The 20,769-nt window shown below is 35.8% G+C and overlaps 1 protein-coding gene across 10 annotated transcripts in view; it reads left to right on the forward strand.

The window, feature by feature from the left end:
• HMBOX1 (homeobox containing 1) overlaps window positions 1–20,769 on the forward strand; it is a 194,177-nt gene that overhangs the window by 116,923 nt on the left and 56,485 nt on the right. For all 10 annotated transcript variants that reach the window (XM_082726890.1, XM_082726891.1, XM_082726884.1 and 7 more), the window contains exons 5-6: window positions 9,881–9,991; window positions 20,503–20,656. In XM_082726890.1, the coding sequence (XP_082583016.1) occupies window positions 9,881–9,991; window positions 20,503–20,656 (265 nt within the window). The remainder of the gene's footprint in view (window positions 1–9,880; window positions 9,992–20,502; window positions 20,657–20,769) is intronic.

Consider the following 20,769-nt stretch of genomic DNA (forward strand, 5'->3'; position numbering starts at 1 on the left):
GATTCTGTCCAGTTTGTTCACCTGGCAATATCTTAAGGGTTCTTTCATTTTGGAAGGATAGTTTTGCTAGATATAGAGTTTTTGTTCGAGATTCATTTTCCTTTTCCCAGCACTTTGAATATATTATCTTACTGCTTTCTGACTTCTGACAATTTCTAATAAGAAATCAGCTATTAATCTTATTGAGTATTCCTTATATATTATGTCACTTTTTTCTTGCTGCTTTCAAATTTTATCTTAGTCTTTGGTTTTCAACAATTTATGTTTTTAGGTATAGGTCTCTCTTAGTTTACCCTACTTAAATACTACTAAGCTTCTTGGACTTATAGATGAATGTTTTCTTATCAGATTCGGGAACTGTTTGGCCATTATTTTTTCAAATATTCTTTCTTCACTTTTCTGTTTCTTGTAATAGATCATCTTAGTCAACCTGTCTTTAAGTTTCCTGGTATTTCTTCTGTCAGTTCACATCTGGTGTTGAACCTCTTTAGTGAATTTTTAATTTCAAGTTTTATACTTTTCAACTCCAGAATTTCTATTTAATTATTTCTTATAATTCCTCTCTTTTTATTGATATTCTATTTTATGAGGGATTTTTCTCACAGTTTCCTATAGTTCTCCAGACATTTTTTTTTAAAGATTTTATTTATTTATTTGACAGAAATCACAAATAGGCTGAGAGGCAGGCAGAGAGAGAGGAAGGGAAGCAGGCTCCCTGCTGAGCAGAGAGCCTGATGTGGGGCTCTATCCCAGGACGCTGGGTTCATGACCTGAGTTGAAGACAGAGGCTTTAACCCACTGAGCCACCCAGGCGCTGCCAGACATGTTTTTTTTTTTTTTTTTTTTTAATTCTTTGAATATCTTTAAAATAGCTGATTTAAATTTTTGTTTATTAAGTCCAACATCTGGATTTCTTCAAAGACACTTATTGATGGCTTCTTTTACTATGTATTATTCTTTCTTATTTCTTCACATGGCTTATAAATTTTGTTTTGTTTTTCAAACTGGGCACTTTTTAAGTAACATAATGTGGAAATCTGGAAATCAGATTCCTCCCCACCCTTGGCTTTGTTGTGGTCTCTGTTTGATACTGTTGCTCTTTCTTTGTTTAGTGACTTTCCTGAACTAATCCTATAGTCAGTATTCTTTGTGGTGTGAGGTAATTTCTTGTTAGCTTAGTTGTCAGCTAATTGTTGTTCAGAGATTTTCTTAAATGCCTGAAGCCCCTAAGTTTCCCAGCTTTGCTGAGGCGCTCTGCATGCCTTTAATGCTCAGATAGGCACTTCATAATTCTGCCTTTGCCTTCACATTCTCTTTATACTGTGCCTCCCAGTAGCCATAGGTAAAATCTTAGTGCTTTCATAGCTCTTTCTTGTGTGTACATATTACTGTGATTATGTACATAGACACAGTACTACGCATGTGCCTAATCTTTTATATTGCCCAAAAATATGCCAAAGCTTTTCTTTCTTCTTTTTTTTTTTTTTTTCAAGGTATTATTTATTTATGACAGAGATAGAGAGAGGGAGCACAAGCACGGGGGAGCTAGAGAGGGAGAAGCAGGCTCCCCCCTGAACAGGGAGCACAATATGGGGCTTGATCCCTGGACGCTGGGATAATGACCTGAGCTGAAGGCAGACGCTTAACAACTGAGCTACCCAGATGCCCCGTCAAAGGTTTTCAAAGATACTCATAGACATCTCATTCCTCAGCTTTTTAAATATTTTGATCAGCTCCTTGTTTGCCTCAGCTGTCATCATTACCTCATTTAATATTATTAGTGCAATGTTAAATGATTGTCACTGATTGTTTTCAATAAACCACCTCCCTTTGTACTTCCCTCCTAGAGAAAAGTCTGTTTACACCCAGTGAGCTCTGAATCAGGTCAAATGAGGGCAAGCCTTTACAAATGGGAGTTTCCAGGGAATTGCCAGATAGGTCCATTCATGATAGTTCTCTTTGAATGGTATTTTGGGGAACTCCAAACCTGTTTTACTCCATCCAGTGGCTACTAAGCCATTCCTGTTTTCACTGTGATTGAAAGAATATTGGTTTCAGTAGTGATAATGGGAATGGATATAGGTCTGGTTAAAATGTCATACAAGTGATCTCATTAAAATTAAGTACTTTTTCTTAAATAAGCACTCCTTGGATTGTTGCAAACTTTTGGTTAAGTTGAATTCTGACAATTTTTGCCAGTATTTTTATGGCAGAACATCTTTTGCTCTTACTATTTTTTTTAGAGGACTTGTTTCTCAGAGGTCCTAGTCTGCCATTCTCCTAGACCTCACTCCAGTTTAACAGATTTTGGAGGAAAGACTAATCCCTCCTAAATTATTTCCCTTGTGGAGTTATCCTCAAAAAATAAATGTGGAAGACGAACATAAGAAAACAAGGACTGGGGGATACAACACCAATAAACCTGTAATGATAAAAACTTCTTGATGAAGAAATCTTACCAACCAAAAATTAAATTGAAAATATAGAATTTGGGTCGTAACTGGAAAGGAACAGAAGGACCTTTTAGGGAGCATGAAAATAATCTATATACTAATTTGACCAATGGTCATATATATATATACATATGTCAAAAGCCATTAAAATATATATTTAAGAGTAGTGTACTTTATTGTAGATAAAATATGCCTCAGCTAAAAACAAAAAATAAACTTTGTAGTTAATCTTGAATCCATTTGAATCTAGACCTGTAAGTAAACAACTATGGAAATTATGAATCCAGAACAGAATATAAACGTTGACTCTGCATTTATCTTCCAAATATCGGAGTTAGGTATATAGGCCAGGGAGAAAGATGGGGAAAGTATAGTATATATATATATGTATTAGTTATCTATTGCTGCATAAGAAATAACATCAGATCTTAACAACTTGAAACCTAAACCTTTATTATCTCAGTTTCTGTGGGTCAGGAATGTAAGAGCAGCTTAGACAGGACATTCTGGTTTAGGGTGTCTCAGGAGGTTACAGTCATTGGGAGGTTTACCTAAGACTAGAGGTCTAGATGGTTCACTTGGGTAGCTGTGGGCAGAATGCCTCAATTATTTGCCACGTGAGTTCCTCTATAGGTCAGGTTGAATGGTCTCACAGCATGACAACTAGCTTTCCTTAGAACCAGCTATCAGAGAGAGAGCAAGGCAGAAGCTGTAACGTTGTTCATGACCTAGTGTCAGAAGTCACAGACTATCATTTCTGCCATATTCTCTTGGTTGCACAGACCAACTCTCAAGCAGGGTTTTAGGGGATTACACAAAAGGAGGAAGACAGAGAATAATTAGGGGTCATCTTAGAGCCTGGCCACCACTGCCTGCTAATTTCCTCAATGTTTTTAGCCAGGAGCCATTACATACTGCCCACAAGTTAGAAGGTAATGCTTCCAACCTAATGTTTGTTTGTTTGTTTGTTTTTTAAATGATTTTATTTATTTATTTGAGAGAGAGAGAGAGAGAGAGAGCAAGCACGAGAGGAGAGAGATCAGCGGGAGAAGCTGATCTCTTTATGTGGGACTTGATCCCAGGACTCCAGGATCATGACCTGACCGGAAGGCAGTCGCTTAACCAACTGAGCCACCCAGGCGCCCCCAACCTAATGTTTTTATATAACCCATTTCCTTGCTTTAATGCATTTTTTTAAGGTACCTTGCTTGCCTTATAGAAGCATTTACTAAAATTGAGTAATAGTTTATTTTCACTCTATTAAAAATTTTTCTTACATTCAAATCAAACTGATTTTTATGTTTTTATATTTCAAAATTCTGTCTATAGTTTGTCTATATAGTATATAGTATGCATATGTTTACTTTTAGTAATTATTTCTGCCTACCCTATGTCTGCATATGCTTGGAATGATCTTACCCTAAGTGTAGTTATTTCTAAATGGTAAGAATTTGGATGTGTGTGTTTTTTTTTATTAGCTGTCTTCTTAATTTTTCTTTCCGCTAAATTGCTTATAATTCTTTTCTAATAATGAGCATGTATTACAAAAAGAAAGACTTTCAAAATAAGTTTTATAGTATTTAGTAATCATGAGAATATAGGGAGATAATTTCATCACTTTTGGTCAGAGTATAAAATTTGGTACAACCTTCTTAAGAGGGCACTCTGGTATTTGTCATAAACTTAAGTGCTCATATGCTGTGAATCAAAAATTCCATTCTCAGAAGTCAATCCTAAAACATCTGTACATATGCATGAAGATATGCATAGAGTATTTATTATATCATCATTTATAATGGTAAACCATTAGCAACAACTGAAATGTTTAATAATAGGTAAATATGTAAGTGGATTTTGGTGTGGAATACCATGTAACCATTAGAATGATGAAAGTTTATTAAATTACTACATGAGAAAATTCCATTTATGTGAGAAGTATTACTTATATATCAAATAACTACAAATGTGTGCTTAAAAAAACTTAAATGTATATATGTGTACATGTTTATGTCTTAAGTGCATAGGAAAGAGTCTAGAAGGATTCACATCCAAATAAACCTCAACGATAAGAAATAGAAAAGTTGGGATGGAGGATGGATTTTTTCCCCCATGTTTATGAATACTTTTTATGAAGAATCTGTTTTAAATTTGGAGATAAAACTCTGGTTGCCCTGAGATGACTGCAGTTCTCAAGTAGAAAGTGACTGCAGAATCACATTTCATGTTTTCAACTGTGAAATGTCCTTGTAATTAAGAAGGATCTGATCAGGGCATCTGGGTGGCTCAATGAGTTAAAGCCTCTGCTTTTGGCTCAGGTCATGATCTCAGGGTGCTGGGATCGAGCCCCACATCGGGCTCTCTGCTCAGCCGGGAGCCTGCTTCCTCCTCTCTCTCTCTGCCTGCCTCTCTGCTTACTTGTGATCTCTGTCAAAAAAAAAAAAAAAAAGAATAAAATCTTAAAAAAAAAAAAAAAAAAAAAGAAGGATCTGATCATGAGGTTTTTGTCTTCGTGGATCTTAGATGGCTTCTTCTTTTATCAGTTATTTCAATTGTCCAGGCAAACGAGGCTGAGATTCTGAACCACAAGAATGAAGATTGGAGAAAACGTAAAGAGAATTTTAAGAAGTGATTAGATATGGTAATCATGTGAGAATGAGAGGAGAGAGTAGAGTGGAAGGTAGAATTGAGATGGAGGACACAAAAAGAAGAGCAGATTTAAAGGAAGAAGATATGAGTTAAGTTAATGATACTAAAGGCCTGTGGGAAAATCTCATGAAGCTATCTAGCAGATGGTTTGAAAGAACAGTCTGGTGCTCTGGAAGTCATTGGCATTTAGAATTTTAAAATCATGATTGATAGCTGTGATGACTAAAGGAAGAGTGTATAGGAGAGAAGATTCTTAGAGATAGAACCCTGAGGACACTAACATGTAAGGAGCTAGCAAACAGTCCATGAAGCTGACTAAAAAGTTGCATTGGATAGTTGTATCTAACATTTTTCAAGGATGAAGATGATGTGATTGGTCATTTGCATTGCCCAGGAAGGGGAAGGAAGAGGAAACATTCGAATTTGTTGCATCAAATTTTTTACCCAAATGGGTTGTGGTAGAGAGCCCTCTAGTGGGAGGGAGTATGGCATTTGAGGAACTGGAAGGAGCATGATGAAGCTAAGCTCAGAAAAGAATGTGAATGAGACTGGCATTTTTCATCTGTTGAATTCAATGTGACCAATCAGTTTGTTAGTGGAAAGAAATTAATGGGGTGTTAGTTTTAGTATCTCAGTGTAAGAGAGTTATGAAAGTTATATGTGAATTTTTCTTTTCTTCTGCCCTATGAAAGGTGAAGAGGTTTTGAGGAGCTAAAACATGTGAGGAATGACATTTTTTTTTTTCAGCAGTGGGAGGGAGGAAAGGGAATTTGTCTCCCAAGGAGAAGTACCAAAGCAGACAGTAAAGAAAAGCAGCAGGCCCTTTTTACACCTAGATCAACTAAAGTTCCAAAGGCTTGGACCAGGCATAGAAGGATGAGTGTTAAAGGAAACTTACTTATCAGCAAGCTGCTAATTAAGAAAAATCACTGCAGGGGCGCCTGGGTGGCTCTGGGTTAAAGCCTCTGCCCTCAGCTCAGGTCATGATCCCGGGGTCCTAGGATCGAGCCCCGCATTGGGCTCTCAGCTCCATGGAGAGCCTGCTACCTCCTTTCTCTCTCTGCCTGCTTCTCTGCCTACTTGTGATCTCTCTCTGTCAAATAAATAAATAAAATCTTAAAAGAAGGGGCGCCTGGGTGGCTCAGTGGGTTAAGCCGCTGCCTTTGGCTCAGGTCATGATCTCAGGGTCCTGGGATCGAGTCCCGCATCGGGCTCTCTGCTCGGCAGGGAGCCTGCTTCCCTCTCTCTCTCTCTCTGCCTGCCTCTCCATCTACTTGTGATTTCTCTCTGTCAAATAAATAAATAAAATCTTTTAAAAATCTTAAAAGAAAAAAAAGAAAAATCACTGCAAAAAAATTTTTTTTTTTTTTTGCAAAATGTATTATTGTACATATTTAGTTTTTATAGTGCCTCTTCTGGATAAAAGTTATTACTTCATTTTCTGTATTTATTATATGAAAACTGTTATTAAATATACAGGGAAGACTTCTTTTATTTCCTTTTCACACAAAAGATTAGATGGGGAAGAATTCTTTATTACTTTCTTTTGTTTTATTAAATTAATAATTATGCGAAAATTGTGGAACAACATATGTTAACAGTTAACATTGCTTACCTCAGGAGAATTAATGAAAAAAGAAGAAATTAACTTCTTTTTGCACATGTCCGTTGTTTAACTTCATTACAGTGTTTTTAAAAAAAACCAATAAAACATCTAGTGATTATAGGAAAGGGTTAAAAATAAATTAATACATATTTGTAGGAAGATTAAGAAAATAATATAAAGGTATGCAATATACGAAGAGTCAGCCACTCTAAATTCCTATTGTGTGTCTTTGGCTATGTATAAGCTTTTGTTACTTACTATACAAAACAGGATGTAGATTATGTGAAAATATATTCATAAAACTATATACTTTTTCATTGATATCATGGCCATTTTTCCATATTGACACATACCAATTTATTTTTTACACACTGCATAGAATTTTGAAAACTTTGGCAGGAAACTTTTTTTAAAAATTGAGAAAAAGTGTCCCAGTTTAATGACTTTTACAAAGTGAAGACTCATGTATAACTCTCATCTAGATCAAGATCAGTAATGATGCCAGGGTGTCTGGGTGGCTCAGTAGGATGGGCATCTGCCTTTGGCTCAAGTCATGATCCTGGGGTCCTGGAATGGAGACCCACATCCTTCAGGACTCCCTGCTCAATGGAGAGTCTGCTTTTCCCTCTCCCTCTGCTCTTCCCCCTGCCTATGCACTCATGTGTGCTCCCTCCCTCTCAAATAAATAAATAAATATGATCTTTAAAAAAAAAAAATCAGAAATCATGCTGACCACTGCATTTCTTCAACTGCCTCCCAGTTAACCTTCCTCCTATTCATAGGTAACCACTCATATAGATAAGCTGTGTCTGTTTTTTAACTATTTATAAATTGAATCATATAATCGTGTGTGGCTTTTTTATGTATGTGTCTTTTGGGGAGGACTATATTATTCTTGTGAGATTTATTAATGTGGTTCCGTGTATCAGTGGTATGGTAGTCTTTAGTAGAATGCATAAATCATGATTTTTATGTATTCTGTTGATTTGTGTTTGACTTGTTTCAGATTGGGATTATTATGAATAATGCTTCTGTAGGTCTGTATGTGTACAAGTTGTACATGCCTTTTGCCCCACATTTTTATTGAGTATGTACAGATTTCTGTGCTGTATATCAAGGAAAGAAATTGCTAGACCATACGGTATCCATATGTTCTCTTTAGTAGATACTGCTCAGTTGTTTCTCATAGTGGCCCTGACATCTTACCCTTCTCTCAGAAGTGTGAGTTCCATATACTCTTTGCCCTTGCCAACACTTGATATTGATGGCTTTTTGCTTGGTTGGTTTGTTTTTGTGTTAGTTTTGGTTTTTTGGCTGTTTAAGAACATTTTAAAAGTCTGCCCAGTATTTTATTATGTGAGTAGTCCATAATTTAATCTCCTTTTGATGGGGTTTTTCCTCTTCCTCCACTACAGCACAGCCAGAACCTGGACAGCTCCAATATCTAGTGGGCTCTGTGATCTCTGTGCAGAAGATTCAATACTGAAAGTTTCAGAATATCTGTGTATCCTTTTTTTTTTCTTAACAGATTTTTCTTGAATTTCCTCTTTATGAATAGTGTAGTACTAATATGAAGAATCCATATAAAATAGTTTCATTTTATGACATGAAAACCAATTTTGATTTTATGGTGGTAAATGGTTTTTTGTTTGTTTGTTTGTTTGTTTGTTTTTCACTCTTGTTTAAAGGTAATATAAAAAGTAGTATAATCTCTGAAAGTAGACTTTTGGTGAAAGCGTTGCTAAACAGCCAATTAAATTATCCAGAATAATTTGTATTCTCTTAGAATAAGCATACAGTGCTAGCTGCCAGCACCTGCATCACATAGATCCTCAGTCCACTGGAAAACTACTGTGTGAATTATTTGAGAATGTAATCACTTAGGTTTTGGAAAACTGTTTGACTTTACCCTTTCAAAGTGAAAGGCATTTCCAATCAGAGAAACATGATTCAAACCCCAACCTCTCTTTTAACAAATCTCTCCCCAGTTTCCTCCCATTTTCTTATTACATAGGTTTTCAAAGTATGAAACTCTGGGGGCTTGCTTCTAATGAGTTAAATGTGATGACCAGACCTCCTGCTTCTCATGTTAGGAGGTGTGTTTCTTCCTGATAACTATTCTTCCTGTTGTGCATTATAGTTTTAAACAGGTGTTCGCACACATGGCATTCAGTACCATCTAGTTACTATAAGTAATTCCTTGGGAGAATTTAGATACTGTTAACCCTCTATGATAGCTGAATAGTCTTTTGGAAAGTGACTTATGGGCGTATAAGACAGTTTCTTCTTTCCTATTATTCTTTGCTTTTGCCAGTTGCATGTTGAATTATTCATTTTTGAAATAGCTATAATGACCAGAAGAAGCATGTGATTCTCATACTAGTAAGTTTTAGTCATGCTTTCTTACTTTCACATGTGGAGGTTTTTCCACATTTCTAATTAATTGCTGTCAAGAACTTCTTAGAGGTAACTGAAAACCACTGCTTTATATTCTGTTCATTTTTTTTTTTTTTAATAAGCCTGTGTCTTAGAAGGATGTCTTTACTTCTTGAGGTTTCTTAAGAGGTCATATTGCAACATAACCTAAAATTCTTCCAATTCTTTGTTATATGTAGTAATAATAACGAGTCTGGAAATGCCTATATGAATTAACAAATAAGCCAGAAACCTTATTGAAGAGACTGTTTTCAATAATCTCTCCTTTCTTAGGCCCTAAATCTTTTTTCTTAGTGGATAATGAATAGCAAAACTTGCTGGCTTGATTTTTTTTTTTCTTCCTTCTCAGTATCTGGTAAAAGTTCTAATATTCTAACATTCTCAACCAGGATTGGGCCGGGATGGTGGTCAGAGTACAAATGTAGTCAACTTCCGACTTACAACTATTAATTAGGAATCTCTTCATTTATCTCACATGAACTTGGCTTATGGATTAATTTTAGAGACCACTTTGACATCTTGGTTAATAAAATGCTTTGACCTCTGGTGGATCATTTCTGAGTATATTCCAGCCAGTGCAGTCAGGCTTTACAAAGAAATCTAATATTAGAGAGTTTGTTCAAGCTGCTTCATTACAGATTAACACAGAGAATAAAGGTCCCAGTAACCTAGAACCAGCAGAACTCGCAGCTTCCCTGGACTTTAAGTACCTGCAATAGCTGTTTCTCTTTCTCCACAGGTATCAGTCAGAGCCGGATCTCTCACTGGCTGTTGCAGCAGGGGTCAGACCTGAGTGAACAGAAGAAGAGAGCATTTTACCGATGGTACCAACTTGAGAAGACAAACCCTGGTAAATATCATTTTCTTATTTTATTGTATCTGAAACAAGACAGATGTAATTAATCACTTTATTAAATCTGTGTGCTGACTGATCTTCACTAAGATGATTTTATACTTTATTGTTGTTCTTTTTTCGCAAAGAGTACCCTTGTCTAGGCCATACCACCTTGAATGTGCCCAATCTTGCCCAAAGAGCATTAAATGTAAAACCTAAGCCCTGATTATGCCATTTTTTAGTTTCATGTCTAATACTATCTAGTCATATTCCCCCTTCCTCCAAAGCATCTCTTTGTTTGCAGGTTATATGCTCTTTCTAACGATAGTTTGAAAGACAGGTCGTGATTATCAGTGGCTGTTTTCTTTTTTTCAACTGTATGTACACAAAAGATTCCGCATCTGGGTGGGGTTTTTTTATTTTGTTTCTTTGTAGTGTTTTGTTTTTTGTAAATGTTATTTTAGTTAGTAATATAAATTCAATACTTTTATTTAGTTACTGCTATACTGTGTCCGGTGACCTCTGCTAATGATTTTCTATTTCTTTTTTTTTTTTTTTAAGATTATTTATTTATTTATTTGACAGAGAGAGAGAGATCACAAGTAGGCAGAGAGGCAGGCAGGGAAGGTGGAGAAGCAGGCTCCCTGCTGAGCAGAGAGCTTGATGTGGGGTTTGATCCCAGGACCCTGAGATCAGGGCCTGAGCTGAAGGCAGAGGCTTAACCCACTGAGCCATCCAGGTGCCCCTGATTTTCTATTTCTAATTACCTGGGTGATGAGCATGTCTTTGGACATTAGGGTGAAGCTGCCCTGATAACTTAGGAAGCAGCAATAAGTTGGAAAATAGAATGAAATCTCAAGGAAATATGAAGGAAATGAAATCATGAAACCTTTATGTCTGAAGTTGCCAGATAGGCAAGATCTATTGTAGGATACTTTTAACAAGTGATATATAAAGTCTAAAGGTGTGTGGCAGCCTGTCCTTAATCTATACATTGCACAGACTGGTGGCGATGAGCCTGATCTCAAGTTTAGCCTTAGGCTTGGAGAACTGTCTTCTGTAACACTATAGCATTAAAGTCTTTGCTTATTTTAGATTAAATCAGCAGTTGGACTATTGCATATAGCATTGACTCTGAAGTGGAAATAATGTTAGAGAAACATGTGGGGGAGGGGTAAGATTTTTTTTTTAAAGATCGCATTCCTAATCTGAAAAGCCCAGGCAGAACAAAATAGAAGAGACCATATCAGCCTCTCTACAACGAGTTGTTTTTTTTTAATCTGTCCTGCCCCCCAGTTTCTGTTTTGAAGTGTTTCAGATGTATAGAAGAGTTGAAAGACCAGCACAGTGAACATATTTATTCTCTTCTTAGATACAATAATTGTTAACATTTTGCTATATTTGCCTTATCTCTAAAAAATAAATAGAGTAAATTTAAAATCTATGTATATATGTATATGCATGTAAACATTCATCTCCTGAAAAAAAGGGTAATCGCCTGCATAACCACAGTTCATGACCACATCTAAGAAAACTAATACTAATTCCATAATATCATCTAACATCTAGTTTATATTCATATTTCTTTAATTGTTACAAGAATTTTTTTTATTAAATAGTATCTGATTTAGGTGGACGGATTGGAATTTGTTGTTATATGTCTTTTTAAACTCTTAAATCTAGTCACTCAAACTTTTTTTTTTAAATAACATACACTTTTTAAATCATCTAATATTACAGATGTCTGGTATTCTGGATTTTTCTGTTTCCTCTTAGTGTCAGTTAACTTTCTCCTCTATAGCCCCTGTCTTTCCTGTAACCTGGAAGTTAGGTTTAGAGTAGATTCAAGTTAACCATTTTTGGCAAGAACACTTCATAGATTATTTAGAGAGGGCATGTAATGAGGTCTCCATTGTACTTTGAAATGCATCAAAATAAAATGGATAAGGAGATGGATAAATAATGTGATAAAGTAAGTGAGTAAAATATTGCATGATTTGAGTACAGATTTTCATCATAAAATTCTTTAATTGTTGCTGTATATGTGTTTGAAAATTTTCACAGTAAAACATTGGGGCAACATGCTTTGTCGGTAACATTTACTTCATATATCAAAAGAGGCATGTCATGTCAGGTTATAGCACTATCATATGCTAAGTTTGATCATTTGTTAAAGTAATGACCACCAGGTCTTGTCTTTGCAGTTTGTAATAATCTGTAGGGCATCATTTTGCCCCTGGATGGATATCCTCTTCTACAACAACCTTCTGTCCGCGGTCTTGGCACCCATTGATGATGCTTACCTAAATGAGTTATTCCATTGGGGATTACAAAATGATGATGATCTTATTTAGCATTCCTTTAGCATTTATTAGCTAGCAGTTTTTCTGCAAATAACTTCCATTTTTAGGTATTCTTCTAATGATAGCTAGATATGTAAGCACATCTCTCAAAATAATGACTCTTTTGTTGCTACCATTAGCTTAATGTTCTAAAGCAGCACAATTCAGTGGAAATGTAATGCAAATGACACATAATATAAAAATTATCTAATAGCCACATTTAAAAAATTAAGAGAGAGCTAAAATTAATTTTAATAATGTATTTTATTGAGCAAATACGTATTAACGCTTCAACATTTAATCAGTACTTTTAAAAATTATTGAGACCTCTTTCTTTCTCTTTTTTTAAAGTAGGCTCCACACCTAGTGTGGAGCCCAATGTGGGGCTTGAACTCAATTCTAAGATCAAGACCTGAGCTGAGATCAAGAGTTGGACACTTAACCGGCTGAGCCCCCAGGCACCCCCTTTTCTCCCCCCTCTCTCTTTCCCTCCCTCCCTCCCTTCCTTCCTCCCTCTTTTATTTTCTACTGATTTTTAAAAAATCTAGTATGTATTTTATACTTGAAGCACATACCATTTCCGATCAACCAAATTTCAGGTCCTCAATGGCCACATGTGGCTAGTGGCTACCATTATTTGACAATCTTAAGCTAAATCATACTTGAAGCAACACTTTAAACTTAGCTCTAAGCAGTCTTTCCAAAGATATCACTTCTCCCATGACTCACACACAGCAAAGCAAATCAGATGGTGAGTAACAAAAACTTGGCACTTGGTCTGCTTAATAGAGCAGCTAATAGCAAAGGGTTGGCTAGGTAAATAAGGAACTGTACCTCGGGCTTTCATAAACCTGGTCACTTTGCAGCAGTTGATTGCCATGGTGGGGAGCACCAAAGGGATTGTCAAGATGTTCAAAAATGTATAGGGCAGAACAGTGAAGAATTTGAAGGACAAAAACTAGCCAACTGTGTCAGACAATCAGCCTCTATAAGAGAAGGGATTTTTTTTTTTTTTTTTTTTTTTTTTTTTTGGTCTCTCAGATTTAGCACTTAAAATAGTGCCTTGACATATAATCTAATCAAGTTAGTGAGGCTAAATTCTCATTCCCCTGGGATTTCAAGGCTGGGCTCCAATCCCAGGCAGGGACTAGGATACCAGGAAAATGAATTCATCAGAAAACAGAAGGGGACTAAGGTGTAGCTCTTAGACCCCTGCAGCTGATCTGATAGCACAGCCAACTGCAGAATACTGCTATAAGAATCCAGTTTTTAGCTCTGGGTGATATAATGTTTTTCTAAAGCTGTTTTATTAAAAAACTATTAAATTTTTATTAAAAATTATTTGGTTTTGATCTTATTTTTTATTTCAGTTTGTCTTGGAACCAGAGTTAGGCTAAACAATCATCAGGAAACTGATGGAAGGTGGAACTAGGGCATTGAAACAGGAAAATGGGAAAGGACTAACAGCATTCATCCAGCTGTTGATGAGGAGTTGCTTTCTTTCCTTTTAAGAATAACTTCCCTCTAGGAATTCCTGGCCTGGCTCAGCTGGTGGAGCACGTGACTCTCGATCTGGGGTTGTGAGTTCAAGCCCCATGTTGGGTGTATAGTTTATTTAAAAATAAATAAAAAAGAATAAGTTCCCCTGACTATATGCATTTGGTTTTCAGTGAAGTTTTGCTGATTATCTTTTTTTAAAGGACTTTCTGTTTTTTATTTGTAAACCAAGTCCATAAGGGTTCTATAGGACATGTTAGCTGAAGAGAAGAGGATAATTTGTAATTGTCAGTTGGTAGTTTTCATAGCATCAACAGTAATCAGATATTAGTGACTAAAATTTAATGTTTAGAAGTTACTCCTTGCATTTTTACCTTTATTGTAAGACCTAATTTGATAGAATTCTTTCTAAGTGAGGCTTTGTTGACTTTAAAATAACCTTTGAGGGGTGCCTGGGTGGCTCAGTTGGTTGACCCTCTGCCTTTGGCTCAAGTCATGATCCCAAGGTCCTGGGATCGAGCCCCATTTCAGGCTTCTGCTTGACAGGGAGTCGGCCTCTCCCTCTGTCTCCTGCCTGCTTGTGTTCTCTCTCGTTCTCTTGCTCTCAGTCAAATAAATAAATAAATTTTTAAAAAATAAAATAACCTTTGATTTTAGCTAAAGAATTGTATTATTTCTTCTCCATGGATACTTTGAAACTATTCTTCTGTTTGGATCATCTTGATGAACTAAAATTATGTTAGCACCTAAAAATAACTTATACAGTCATTAGGTGCTTATAGTACATGAGAATCTTCTTGCAGGTCAGTGCAGAAGTGATTGGAATCTGCCTAATGTCCCTCAGTCACAAACCAGTTAAATAAATGATATGTCTGTACAATGGAACAGTATGGAGGCTATATAGATATTTTTTTAAAGGAGGGTTTTATATGAATTGAATTTATATGTAGTAATATCAAATTCATAAGGGAATAAAGTAAGGTGCAAAACAATAGATCCAGTATACTGTCATTTACATAGAAGGAACACATACATGTATATGCTCATGTAAACATTAGAACATCTCTAGCAGACTGTATTTGGAGCTAAGGAAGGCTCTGTAGAAGCTTTGAGAGACTGGGAATACAGGATGGCAGGGAGATTGTTAACTGTATAGCCTTTTGTGTCTTTATGAATTTTGTACTTCCACTATGTATTCAAAAGGTACATATAAAGTTTCATGAAAAGGAGAAAGGGAGGGAGAAGGGAAAGAAGAAAGGGAAGGAATGAGAGAGAGGCAGAAATGAGATTAATCTGCTTTGTTAACAGCTTTCAAGATATAAAAAAACTGAAGAACCTAGGTTCACGTGGTTCAGACCTCCTTATTAATAGGAAGTGATTTTATTTCACAAATTTTGCTTGCTCATCGGAATAAATGTAAATGGTACCGTCCCATTGCTATATTCTGGGGGGGAAATGCAAAATTTAGGAAAATCACAAAACAAAAAAGTACTTTTTTTCTTTTCTCTAAATGTAAGTATTTAGAAAACAAATAAAAAATGTTTCTACATTCTCTATCTCTATTCTTAGGCTCAGTGCTTTTCTCTCTGTATATCGTCATTGAAGTTCTTCTATTTCTCAACCTCTTCACTCTGGATCTATTTAGATGCAGGATTTTTTTTTCCTCTCTTTAAGTGAACTCAGCAAGAAAAATAATAGAGTGGTATTTAGGTTATTTTTACTGATAATCCAATAGATACATTGTAGTTCTCTGATAAACAGACCCATCATTAGAATTTCCCAGCATACCCCAAAGCCTGCCAAGGAGTATGAATAAAATAGACTGATGGAAACTGATCAAATACATTTTATCTTGTTTCTTATGAAAACATTTACAAGAAAATGCCCATTTTTTAAAAGAAATGGGAACTAAATTCAGCATGGTTGACATCAGAAACCCCTTTATTTAATCAAATTAAGCTCAGCAATCTTTTCCCTTGTCTAATTTAAACATTACTATAGCAGACAGGGTTTGCTGAGTTCCTCTTGGCTCATGGCACTGATTCTGCCTATTTCTAAATTAAACAAATAAAGTTTGCCAGGAGGCTCATACAGCAAGCATATGAAGTAAATTTGGAGATCAGAAGTAATGCCTCCTCCCTTCACTATTGCCGAGTGTCAGAACCTCAGGGAAATCATGTGTGTGACATAGGGGATGATGAAAAATTACTTTTGGAGAAGCTAATTTCTGTGAACAGGATAGTAATGACATGCTTGTAGTCATATTCTATTAGTTGACTGGCAAAGGCTCACTCAGAAGTAAACCTGATAGGAAAATTATCATATATGCAAAGAGAACATTTATCAAAATTAGAAATCTATGAGCAAATTAGGAAAAGACTTTTTTCCTCTTGGGTTTAGAGTTGCTGGATTCATGTGCAAAGTTTTGTTCTTAATGAGAGCCCAGATACAAGATGGGGAAAAAAATGTTTCTGGAAGGAAAATTACTGTAAGGAGAAACAAAAAGTGGGTTCTTCATAGCCAATCCAGAAATCCCGTATTTTATTTCAGAGGGGTTTAAAGTTAAATTGTTTCTGTATTCTAGTATCTTTGTATTTTTCTGTCAAGAGTCTATAATTTTGAACCCATTCTTGGATTATTCATTGCTCTCCATCGCTTTAACTAGAGCAAGATTAACTAAGGTTTCTAGAACAAATCCGTGTTTATTGGAGCGTTTCCAGAATGCTGCTTGTGCTATTTTTAAATACTGCTACATTGAAAAAGAAAAAGGAGCAAGGGGAAAAAAACCTCAAAAGTAATGTGATAATATTATGTTTCAAATTCAGTATGTTTACGAGTTTGAAATTACTGAGTTTCCACCCATCTGTGCATAAGTTTCCTTGATTTCTTTTGAAGTATTTTAATTTATTTCACCTAAATTTCCTTTGTATAGAAAAATTGTATAATACAGAATATTATAAAGAAAAATAGTTACATGACCAATAAACCCCACTACCATGATTAAGATTCTTTGTATTCTTTTATTTATACCTACTTATCCCTTAACTAAGAAAAGATGCCATAGTTACAGTGCAACCTACTAATTATAATTTACTCACCTATTCCCTATCCTTCACCCACTAAAGCCCTAAAAATATCCTTTTAACAGAAACCAGGCTTTGAATGAGGGGACCTACTGCCTTGCCCAATCTGTTTTTACCTCTGTCTTGTTCAGCAATGATATCTGCTTGGCTCTGCTTTGGACCTCTTATCATCACTAGTGAGCAAAATTTACATAATGTAACTTAGGTAGATTCCAGAGCCCTTATTATGCTGAAATTCCTGCTTGCATTTAGAAAAGCACCAAAACAAAGACTTTGAAATCCTCCAACCCTCTATTTTCTCCTTATGCCTAAACTTTGTTAACTTTGATGCAAATGCAATGTATATGTAAAACTTTGATATAAATTCAACATGTAAATGAGTGAGTATGGCTATGTTCCCGTAAAACTTTATTTAAACTATGGCAGCTGGCCATAGTCTGCCATACATTTAAGCCATGAATCTCTAAAGCATTGTGTGATGACATACTTGTCCATTTGAGGAAGAAGTTAATAATTAAGAAGTTAAATAATTACTTTACATCAAATACAATAGGAAATCATGTATCTATTAAGGGTTTAAACAATAAGAAAACTATAAAAATATTCTGAATGATACAAAGCATATTGACCACAAAAGAAGAGGGTGACAAATGTGCCTACATAAAATTTAAGATCAGAAAGCACACCATAAATAAAAAAGACAAACTGGAAAAAAAGTTGCAATTTGTGTGACTAGCAATTGGTATTGTTTCAATACACCAGTAAGATAAATAACTCAAAAGAAAAGATAAAAGATACAAATTCACAAGAAAAGATATATAAAGTTCAGTAAACAAAAGATACTATTTTACCAATAGTGAAATCTCTATATTAAAAGAAATATTTTTGCCTGTCAAATTTATAAATGTGAAGAATAATACTCATAGTACTCAGTATGTTGGGGAATGTGGGGAAATAAACAACTGGAGATGGTTATAATATCTCATATTTGTTTTATATGATTGTACAACATATTAACCTACAACTGAGCAGCTAAAAACAGCAAACATTTATTATCTCACAATTTCTGTGGGTGGCAAATCCAGGAGTGGTTTAGCTGAGATGGTTCTGCTCAGAGTTCTCATAAGGTTGTAGTCGAGCTGTGAGCCCCTGGACAATCTGCCACTGACCGCTACCATTGAGTGTTGGCAGGCCCCAGTTTCCTTCCTGCCTGTTGCCAGGGATTTCAAGTTCTCTCACGTGGACTCCCTGGGTGTCCTTACAATTTGCCAGCTGTTTTTCCCCTGAGCAAGTGATCTAAGAGATAGAGGATCTAGAACAGACACCATGGTGTAGTCTGTAATCTAATGGCAAAAGTGACATGTCATCACTTCTTCCACATGTTATTGGTCACACACTCACTAATCCTGGTATATCGTATGGAAAGAAACTACACAACAGGGTGAATACCAGGGGCAGGGATCCTTTGGAACCATCTTGGGGGCTAACTACCACATGGCTGTATTGGTAGTGTATGCCTAGGGCCTTATTTCTCCATCTGCTGGGTTATACAGTTTTCTACATGGTTTCTGCTGTGACTGGAATACCCAGAATGGCTTTGTTCCCCTCAACTTTGGCACCTGGGGGTTGGCTGGGCATCTTTCACTCCATGTGGCTAACATGGGCTTCCTTACAGTATTGTAGTCTCAGGTTAGTCATACTTCTTTTATGGCAACTTGCTTCCCCCAGAACCAGCGTTACAGAAGATCTAGTTAGAAGCTGCAAAGGGTCTTATGACCTAGCCTCAAACTGTTTCCATTTTCTGCTGTCAAAACATATCATAGGACCAGCTTAGGATTCAAGAGGATGTTTACCAGGAGGTGTGACTTATTATGAAGGGCCATGTTTGGAACCTTTCAGGAAAGTTAAGCTTTACAGAGTTGATGCTGGCTTATTCTAAAGCTAAGTGAAGTAATATAAACGAACCTGATTCTGGATATACTTTGAAGATAAAATTAACAGGGTTTGCTATGGTCTAGATATATGTTATGTAGGAGAAATAGGTCAAAGATAAATCTGAGAATTTTGAGTCAAGCAATTTGAAAAATAGAGATGCCATTTACTCAGATGGAAAGGGCTGCAAGATAACAGGTTTGGAGAGGAAGATCAGGATTTGCTAAAATATTGGGCCTCTATATAACAGATTATAAATAACAGATTATAAATATGTAGCTATTAGGGGGGATCTACAAAGAGATCTATATGTAGTAAGGTAGAAATACTACCCAAGGTATTAATTACAAGGTACAATAAATAAGGTATGATTCTTGTTATGAAGAAATAAATACATATTTATTAATATGTGCATTATTCCACATAATTTCTAACCTGTCTTTCTAGGTCAATGTTAAGAGTTTATATTTTATTCCATAGGCTGTGGGAACTTTTTCAAGGCTTTTGGTCAGTGGAATGCTATGATCATAATTATGCTTTGGGAAGATGAATTTAACAATATACAGAATGAAGGAACAGTGGGAAATCCAGGGACTGAAGTCTGTGAACACATACCAAGTTATATTTAAATACTTTGAAATAAGTCTACAGAGGTCAGAGACAATGTTGGGTTTTTTGTTTTTTGTTTTGTTTTTTGGGGTTTTCCCCCCTAGCTTCTAACCTAGAGCAAGCCAAAAAAAAAGTATGGGGGGGGGTGTTGATAAATGGTGAACTAATGAATACATATGTCATCAGCAGTTCATTGTTTGAGAAAAGGCTAGTCTAAATTAATAAAATTCCTAATTACATTTCCCCCCATTGCTTTTATTACATTCAGGAGGTAACAGAAAACAGTATAGGTTTTACACATAGTAGACCTATGGAGATCTGACTTTAGTTAACTAGTAGACTAAAATAATGTCAAATACTACTTACTGTCTTTGATGCTACATTTGACTTTTTTTTCTTTGAGAGTTTACAACAATTAGGGTTATTTTAAATTCATCTCCTATTTGCATACATTCTTTGAGGGCTCCATTTTCTTAATAAGAAGAGTCCTTTGAATGGTAATGAAAAGTTCTGATCATATAGTATATATTGTTCAAAAGAGTTAAAACTGTCAGATAGAAATTTCAAGAAAGATTTTTCAGAAGATACTCTAAGTTGTCATTGGTCCAAAGACCATACTTCCCTTTTTCCCTAAAGAGAGATTTTGGGCTTAATTTCAAAAGATGACATAAACAAAGATAAAAGACAAGTGACCCGCCCCCCCCAAAAAAAGACATTTTAAAGTAATTATTGATAAACTTTTTAAGGAAAAGTTTTTGTCCCTTTGGATTTTTGTTTGGGTCAAATTATTTTTCCCCCAAACTGCAAACTGCTTCAGTACCCATAGCCTGTGGCATAAAGAGTAGGCAATGGTTTCAAGGCAACAGTTTGCACTGGCATGGGGCAGGCACTATGAGAGGCCCAGGGAACTTTTTTTTTTTTTTTTAATGTAAATATCAAATGTATTTGGCTTGCAATTTCCAATGGAAGGACAAAAATTTATTGTTGTCGAGTTCATGATTATATTTGTCTTTGGTTTTAGTAAATTGCAAGATATTTGCTAAAAATGTCTTGTTTATTTCAGGGGCTACACTAAGTATGAGACCAGCCCCCATTCCAATAGAGGACCCAGAGTGGAGACAAACACCTCCCCCAGTCTCTGCCACATCTGGCACCTTCCGACTACGACGAGGGAGTCGATTTACCTGGAGAAAGGAGTGCCTGGCTGTAATGGAAAGGTACATGTGTCCTTTCCCATGAGCAATCTCCCAACCTTAGGAAAGAGAGAAACCTTAGATAGATTTGGGACAGTTTCATTTCAGACAAGTAATTTGGGATCTAGGTTCTATCT

This window comes from Mustela nivalis (genome assembly GCF_964662115.1).
Source record: "Mustela nivalis genome assembly, chromosome: 4".
NCBI lineage: Eukaryota > Metazoa > Chordata > Mammalia > Carnivora > Mustelidae > Mustela > Mustela nivalis.